An 8,145-nucleotide genomic window follows, 5' to 3' on the forward strand; every position below is an offset into this window, starting at 1 on the left:
GAATTGTACTTCTTAGCGCTCTCAGATTAATTTTGAGGTTCATTCATCGTTACCTCATTGCTCCAATAAACACATTCACTATATTATTATACATTGCCCTTCTATGGCTTATACTGACCACGTAGTTGCATATGAACTTCACGAATTACTCACCTTTTGTCCCTCAAGCTCTACTACTTTTGTTTAGAGCCATAATTTCATTAACCCGATTAAACTAAAGTAAGAAAAACGAGCACATGATCATAGTAGCATACTTTCAAGCAAAACCATCTCACAATATTCCGTGAGCATAAAATCATTGCTATTTCAGGCATATAATAATAATAATAATATTCTTTTTTTATCCCCGCATTGCCTAAAAAGAAAAGGTGTGAGGTGATTTTGTTGTTGTTGTGTGTTGTTGATTTCAAACAAAAAAAAGGATTTATTGCTTATGCTCTCAGAAGCATTTATTGCAAATTGGACATAGAAGTGTTCAATATATATACACGCAATATGTTTAATATAATGAAAAGGATACATACATAGACAATGTGGAGAAAATGAACTGATATTTTGATTAAATTTCGTATGTCATGAGAAGTAGCCGAATGCTACTCGGAAAGCACTACTGCAAATTATTGGTCATGGAGGCCCCGGAATTTTCGCTCAATTTCTCTGGACCTGCAAAGCTTTTCTTATGAATGTAACCGAGGGGGTCATTTTAGGTTTATTATGGTGGCATGAAAAAGCATCGTTTTAACAAATGTGTTTACGCATGCATGTTAGTCCCACTCGAGATAATAATGGTTGGGCCTGAAAGAAAGCCGAATGCTTCTTAATGATGCTCATTCATACATAATCGATTAACCGATAACAATCTAGAAGGACAAAATCTCCTCTTCACTTTACGGCAGTTGTTAAGCTAGCGACTAAATTCTCCTAATTGTTCTTGTTGATCCGTGAAAGCAAAAGACATTTTGTCAGATAGTCTAAGCTGGAGAGACTGTAGAGTGAAAAGTGTTGGATTGATCGAGGGTAAGAGTTCCTTACAAGAAGTACGAGCAAAAGATCAATGTTTGAAGGAGATTGGTCATCTGCCTTCGAAACGCTTCTACGGGGTGGTGCTGGAAGTCATGCCCCTCCACCGGCAAGTGACTACACTAAACATTCGACAGTCAGTCAAGTCATTAAATGGTATATGTGTTGGTGAAAATGTATGATAAATGTCCTGATCTTCAGAAGTTCTTGAAAGACAACATTGGAATGTAGACCAACATAGAGGAGAACAATTATAGGAAAAGACTTCGACCTTTCAAGGCATCTCATAGCTCTTATTAGCAGAACATTGATCAAAGACCGATATGAACAGTTGTTTTTATTATTGTGGTCATCCATTTACATCAGGGATTGTCTTGACATGCGTGAAATCAAAAGATATTTTTACGGTTCCATACACCTAAAAGCTCATCAACATGTATAGCATGATCACCTCAGAGACAGCATTGTATTGTCAGTGTACCTCCATCCTTGTCAACCTTCATTATATTTGGTAGTACTCGACGCAAAATTTTATTTTAGAATAATATATAACATTTCTGAGCAAAATTAGCTGTAATATTGCGTTAATGTCACGCTTAAACACAGGCCAAACAGCAATACCCACATCATTTCTTCTGACTGGAGTTTAGAAGACTACATCTCCAGCTAAAAGTCGACGGAGCGACTCACTTGGCCCATTAGACTTCTTAATGCTTCAACCTTCAATCAATACATGAGAGGTTTACCGTCTTCTCTCGACTAGTTTTTGTCTCTTTGGTCTAGCGAGCAGATAATGGATCTTTACATAAAATCGAAGTAAAACGAATAAGCGTGGAATAGATTGTTTGACGGGTGGACCAAGCTCTGGTGTCATTCAATCTATTCACCTGCAGACAAACCAGGCTTACAAAGGAGTCGCCAACTCGAACGGCATTCCACCGAGAAAGCGGAAGGTTTTAATTTCAAATGGTTTTGAAAATTCGAATAAATGTTGCCGCATACATACAGACTCACTTGATGTAAACCTTGGGACAGTCTTTGCAAAGAGGACCATGGGAATTTGCCTTAAAAAAGGTTTTTGAAAGGCTTTGGTACTAGACGAAATGGAATCCATGCGATATGATGATATTAAGATATCTATAATTATTCCCTATCAACTGAACTTAAAAGCATTCACTCTTCATTATTAATGTGAACTAAGAAGTCTCTTCATCCCGATCCGATCCTGTATAGTATTTTGGGGAAGAAATGCACAAAAGGTAAGAAATAAACACCAAATATTTGTTCTTTTGCTATCAAGCTATATTATATACTAGAGTGGCTATAATAAAATTGCTGCCAATAACAAATGATTTATCACATAATGATGATTGCAACTATATTATGAACTTATTCTGCAAACAATGTCAAATTGTTATGATTCTTTAGTAATTTATGCCAATGACGAGTGAATTATCACATAATTAATGATTGCAATTATATTATGAACTTATTCTGCAAACAATATTATATTGTCATTGTTCTTTCATTTCTTGTTTATAATGAACTAAACATGCTCATTGTTTTCCTTCTCCATGGATGAAAAAGAACATATGAAGTGTACGTTATTTTATTTGGAATCGAGAGATAGTTAATTAGAAAATTGGACAGGCCAGTTTAAGAACAGTATTGACTCGCTAATACTGGAAAGCAAAGTCATTTTCAGAGTATTACTAAAGAAATAAACGGGGATAACGCAATGGGTATGTTTTAAATATGATATGACATCTACATCTTACTGTCATTTAGATATTTTCTAGTCTTTACTTAATTTGGTATTTCATAATGATAATAGTAATGATAATAATAATAATAATAATAATAATAATAATAACAATAATAATAACAATAATGATGATGATAATTATGATGATAATCATAATTATAATGATATATAAATAAATAATTCGTTAGAGTTCAAAAACAAAAACAAATATTGTTTTTAAATTTGATGAATAAATTTATATCATAAACTTCAGTTACATATAAGTTATTTTGTATTTGACTTTAATTTCTAGAAATCAGGGAACAGAAGCTTAGTAGGTTTCAAATGATCATTTTTACTTGAAATTGAATATTCCTACCTTGAGTGATAAAACCTGTCTTAATGAAATTACATTCTTCTGACTCCTTGTTTTGTATGTTTGTATGTTTGTTTAGTTTGTTTGCTTTCTAAGATAAATATCCCTGAAGGTTTTAAGAAAATTTAAAGTTTGTATTGTTGATGGGAAATGTGATCTACATTAAAAACTCTCTTCGCAGCTCAAATTATCTGAAAGTGAAGAGGTAAATTTAAAAGGAATTTCGGGCTTTATTGAATAGGCTTTATCCTGCTTTCAGTAACCTTTCGTTATTGTATTTAAACATTATTTAAGTTATACAGGAACTAGTATAAAGTTGACAACGAAATGGTAAAACACAACAGTTTTGTGAATGAATCACATTTAAATGAATTTTGCGTCAATTGCTCTTGAGTATACGATTGGTGATACATATACTTCCCGTGCATGTTCCCCGTATCAAATTGTGATTAGCATGGTGTGAGCTGGAAAAACTTTAGTTGTTGTCTTTTTTTCTTCCTACTTGACCTAGATTATGGTTTCAGCTATAGCTAAGGAGTCTTTGTCTAAGATGGGTTTTAAAGAAAGACGTGGGATCCTCTTTCAAGAAGTGGCTGAGCTTCGTTCGGACTTGGTAAGTTAAACAATACCTTCGCGATCATTACCCGAAATTACTGCTTACTCGGCCAGGCATCTTTACAAAGGCCGGGCTCCATTGGCTAGCTGTATACAATCTCATTTTCAAGCGTTTAAGTTTGGGTAAACAACTTGGGTTTTCGATGAAGGATGATTGATAGTGTCGGGCTTAACACGAGTATTGTATTTCAAAGAAGCTCTTGAACCCTTCATAGTTCGTGTTTGAGATCGTGTAAGTGGGTTAATAGCCCCACACAGTTAAATTATGAAGAGATGCCATCTTTCGTGCATTTACTTTCCTTGCAGTCTTTATTCAATGAAGTTGTTTTTATCATGTTCATAATATGAACATGATTATATAGAAGAGAAGTAAAAGCTTTCTTTCTATACTGTGTTTGCCTGAAGTCACCAAAGCAACTCTGATTTCCAAGGCTTTGATAACTTTCTCCAAACAGTGAATCAATAATATGACCGTCAAGTGGCGCATACATATTGACTAGGTGTGTCACATCGAAGTGATAACACTTCATTTCATTCTCATTGGAACGTATCCCTCATTGAGTACACCATGCAGTATAGCATGCATCTCTTAAGTCTTGGACCATTCTTTCTGCTTATATTAGTACCGCCTAATTACCCCGATCAATAATGATGTTGGAAACGTTCGATCATTATTGATTAAAAATTTGCCGGCGATTATGATTATGGGTCGATTAATGCCCACGACATAGGAGAGATCTTATTGTTAGAGAACAAACGCATGTTTTATTCAGTTCGTATTTCATATAGGATAGTAGCACGACTTTAACGAATACGTCAATCGATTTGATTTCTGTAAGATCAAGAACGCTAATTTATGTGATAAAAATTACCACTGAAACACAATCTCAGATGAAATTATAAAAAGAAGTGTTTATTTCGTATCATTTTGAAATATTGTTGTTTCTTTATAATCATTTTATTTTTGTCTACAAGCGAGACGTTTGAATTAGGAATTTAGTCAATTAACACGAACTTTTTACCATTTAATAGTGAATTCTTTTCAGGTGTCTACAACTTCGTGGCGTGAGTCAATCCAGTCATGGAGGGGAGGGGGAGGGGGGGGGGGGGCAATGATCTTACCAGGAAGAGGAAATAATGAGTGTGAAGTGATCAGGGATGCAGTTTTGTATTTACAGAGAATGCATCACGTTGTTTTTCCCCTCTCTCCTCTTCTTGTTAAAGACGGGGAAAGGGGGGGGGGGGGGGACACGTGACCCAGCGCTACATCATGATGTACTAGTATTCAGACTCATAATACGACGCAACCCCAGATATCTCACCAGACATGTTAATTCTAAACGACTGTTTCTACCTAAACCTAAGACGCTCTTTCTCATACTTTGCAACAAAAATGTACAACTCACTACCAATGATCATTCAGACACCCCCTTCCCTTCAAATTTTTACAAACACGCCTAAATCATAATGCAATCCATCTCTTGTTAAATATATCTCATTTATAACCATTTGACGAACTTTACTCATGACCTATATGACAGTTCTTGACTGAGTGTAAACGAGAAAGCCAAAGGTAGCTGACGGGACTACAGAGTACATTCAAAACATTTGTCCTCTGTTCATTAGTATTGTGCGGTTTCAATGCACTGCACAGAACACATTTTTATAGCTGTGTAAAATCAATGATCCAGAGAAAATGTCGGCAAGATAATCAGACTTGTGGAGGTCGTATCCCTTTTTTTATTCTAATGGTACTCCGCTGATGAGCCAAGACTCTCAACATCTTTAATGGATTTCCATAGGATCTGGTGGGTATCATGACTCGCTCGCCTTAATTATATATTGATTTGGATACTATGATTTCTGTGTACATATAGATGGGTACAGAAAGAGAAAGAGAGAGAGAGACAGAGAGACAGACAAACAGAGAAATAAAAGGAAAGTTCTGCACCTAGTCTACACTTCCTTATAAACAAAAGAATGTTTTGCTTAATTAATGAAGGAGATTTGTTTTCAGCTTTAATTAAGTCCATATTAGGTTTTGAGGAGTGTTAAAGGCCTATTATAAAACTATTTAAAAACAAACGATTGTCGTTATTATTCGTTAATGCATTCTAAAATGTTAAAATAACCGCTTCTTAGATTTTCACATGATTTTACTTAATGATGGAGATTCTTTTCTCCATTTCAACATTTATACAATCCATATTAGCTTTTGTGGAACGTTATGGGCCTATTGTAAAAAAAAGAAAAAAGAAGAGATTTGCATGGTGTTTTGTTATATTTACTTGTAATAATTTGTTCAACATTTCAATTTACTGTTATAGTTGTTCATCCATCTACTATCACTTAGCATAATATGTATATAGCTTGAGGTATGAACAATTACGTTAACTTTATTTTGTATCCTTTTTATTGTACACGTATATTATCATTCCTGTTTTTATGCGCATTTTATGTAAACATTGCATTATTGGTCCTTGGACTACTGCATTGTACATTGTCGATGTTGATATTAATAAACTGAAATTGAATTGAATCGCTTATGATTTGGTCTTAGATTTGTACATTGTTTTGTATTATTTGATTTGTTATAACGATCGTTCTCTTAGGCTGTCATAGTCATAACAATCTTTTCATTAACCTATTCTTTATTTCCTGCAGGATAACATCAAAGATGCTCACCAACTTGTCCGAAAGGAGATCAAAGGTATTCGACGAGCAATGAATCTTCTGATTGCATCCTATCATGGGCAAAAGGCAGAGGGGAATATTACACCAAATAGACAATTATTAACCGAACAAGACCAAATGCTCCGACTCCCAACCGAATACTCGAGGGATATCGACATGGAATCGATATGTACCGATCTCCCGATGTTAGAGCCGCTGTCCGATGATGACGTTCTATTTGGTGAATACCAAGACCATGTGACATCGGATCTAGAAGAACAGTTTCGACTTTCATCTTTCCAGCGCAGGCAAAGCTATCAGTTTGGTTCTCCTTCTCCAGAAAATACGTACAATGTGAGACGAACTAGTCCAACTCGCGCATCTATTCAATTCGGCAAGGATTTTGGAATGTGTTCGCCTGGATTTGGAACGCCTGAAAGTAGCCGACGGCCACAGCTTGCCAGTATGCCAGAGGACGATCAGGAGCAAAGCGATTACATGACTACCGAAAGCGATACACCCGTTAGCGAAATTAGTGAAGATCGAGATTCGTTTACTAGTCTGCAAGAATCACACGAGTGCCATCACTCATCACGGCAGCACATGTATTCTGAGCGAGCGCGTTCCTTGAAACGACGAAGCACTATGGACACAATCGATGCCAACTCTTTAAGATGGAGTAGCCAGCGTGACTGTGAAGCAAAGGAGTATGTTTCAGAGTCGATAGCGAAGGAAAGACTGAACCCTGGGCGAAAGCGACAACCTATGCTTTGCCGTGGAAACACACAACCGAATCTTTTTGGGACACATGCGCCAAATCATATCGGCTCTCCCATGAATTCAAGGAAGTTTTCTTTAGTTCCATCGTTGCCGTTAGACGGTAGGAATGAGATGCCGTTACGGTTTCAGACCCCATTCACTGGATCCAAGTCACCTACGTCACCACGATCTCCATCGTCACCGCGGTCAGGCCTCATGGGGTCACCGCTTACTTCTCGAAGAGCATCAGCAGCAGCCGCAGCGGCAGCAGCATTTACTAAACATCCGAACCACCTTAGACGAGTTGCGGATATGGTATAAGAGAGTTGAAGATTTAGTTTCGTTTAAGCTATGGTCACAACTCAGAACGGCGACCGACCGAATTGTAGCCTTTAATTAAGGCATTGTCCAACGATTTTTTTTTTTTTGAGAAGTCGAGTAGGCTGTAGAGCCCCAGCGATGCCTGGGCGGTGCCCTGCAGATTTCCCGTCGGTCGCCGGTCGATTTTAGGTCAAAACTGGGCAAAATCGGGGAGCTTCTCCGGGCGGCGTCCCGACAGTGACCGACTGATAACCCACCGATTCCTGGGCGGTCTCCCACCGACCACCGGCTGATTTTAAAGGAATTTCCCGGCGGCCGACCAGTGATCGACGGGGCGCCAAAATACGCTTGGTGCGCGGGAGGTCGCCGCCCGGGCACCGACCTAATCGAGCGTTCGCCGTCGAGGGATATAGGTCAAAAAGTCGAAGCTGCTAGGTCAAAGGCTGCCGACTGATTTTGAACTCACCGCCCGACTGATCTCCCAGCAGCGACCGGGCGGCGACTGCTCGACAGCCTTTGGCCTAGCGGCTTCGATTTTTGACCTATATCCCTCGACGACGAACGCTCGATCAGGTCGGCGCCCGGGCATCGAGCGTAGTTTGGGCGACGAGTGAAAGTGAGCAGGCACCGCCCGTAT

General features: G+C 38.0%; 1 protein-coding gene across 1 annotated transcript; it reads left to right on the forward strand.

Annotated features, from left to right (window-relative positions):
* Window positions 1-2,215: 2,215 nt before the first annotated feature.
* On the forward strand, window positions 2,216-7,943 carry LOC755699. Its single transcript, XM_003725890.3, has 3 exons — window positions 2,216-2,279; window positions 3,652-3,753; window positions 6,420-7,943. Exons 2-3 carry the CDS (start codon window positions 3,655-3,657, stop codon window positions 7,506-7,508), a joined length of 1,188 nt encoding a protein of 395 aa, XP_003725938.1. The 5' UTR covers window positions 2,216-2,279; window positions 3,652-3,654; the 3' UTR covers window positions 7,509-7,943.
* Window positions 7,944-8,145: the final 202 nt, after the last annotated feature.

The sequence above is a fragment of the Strongylocentrotus purpuratus genome, unplaced genomic scaffold (genome assembly GCF_000002235.5).
Source record: "Strongylocentrotus purpuratus isolate Spur 01 unplaced genomic scaffold, Spur_5.0 spur5_scaffold_7, whole genome shotgun sequence".
Lineage (NCBI taxonomy): Eukaryota > Metazoa > Echinodermata > Echinoidea > Camarodonta > Strongylocentrotidae > Strongylocentrotus > Strongylocentrotus purpuratus.

Excerpts from the sequence above, each read along its gene's own strand:
- LOC755699 (XM_003725890.3), top strand. The coding sequence starts at position 3,655 with ATGGTTTCAGCTATAGCTAAGGAGTCTTTGTCTAAGATGGGTTTTAAA. Across the intron at positions 3,754-6,419 it reads CTGAGCTTCGTTCGGACTTG|GATAACATCAAAGATGCTCA; the intron begins GTAAGTTAAACA and ends TATTTCCTGCAG.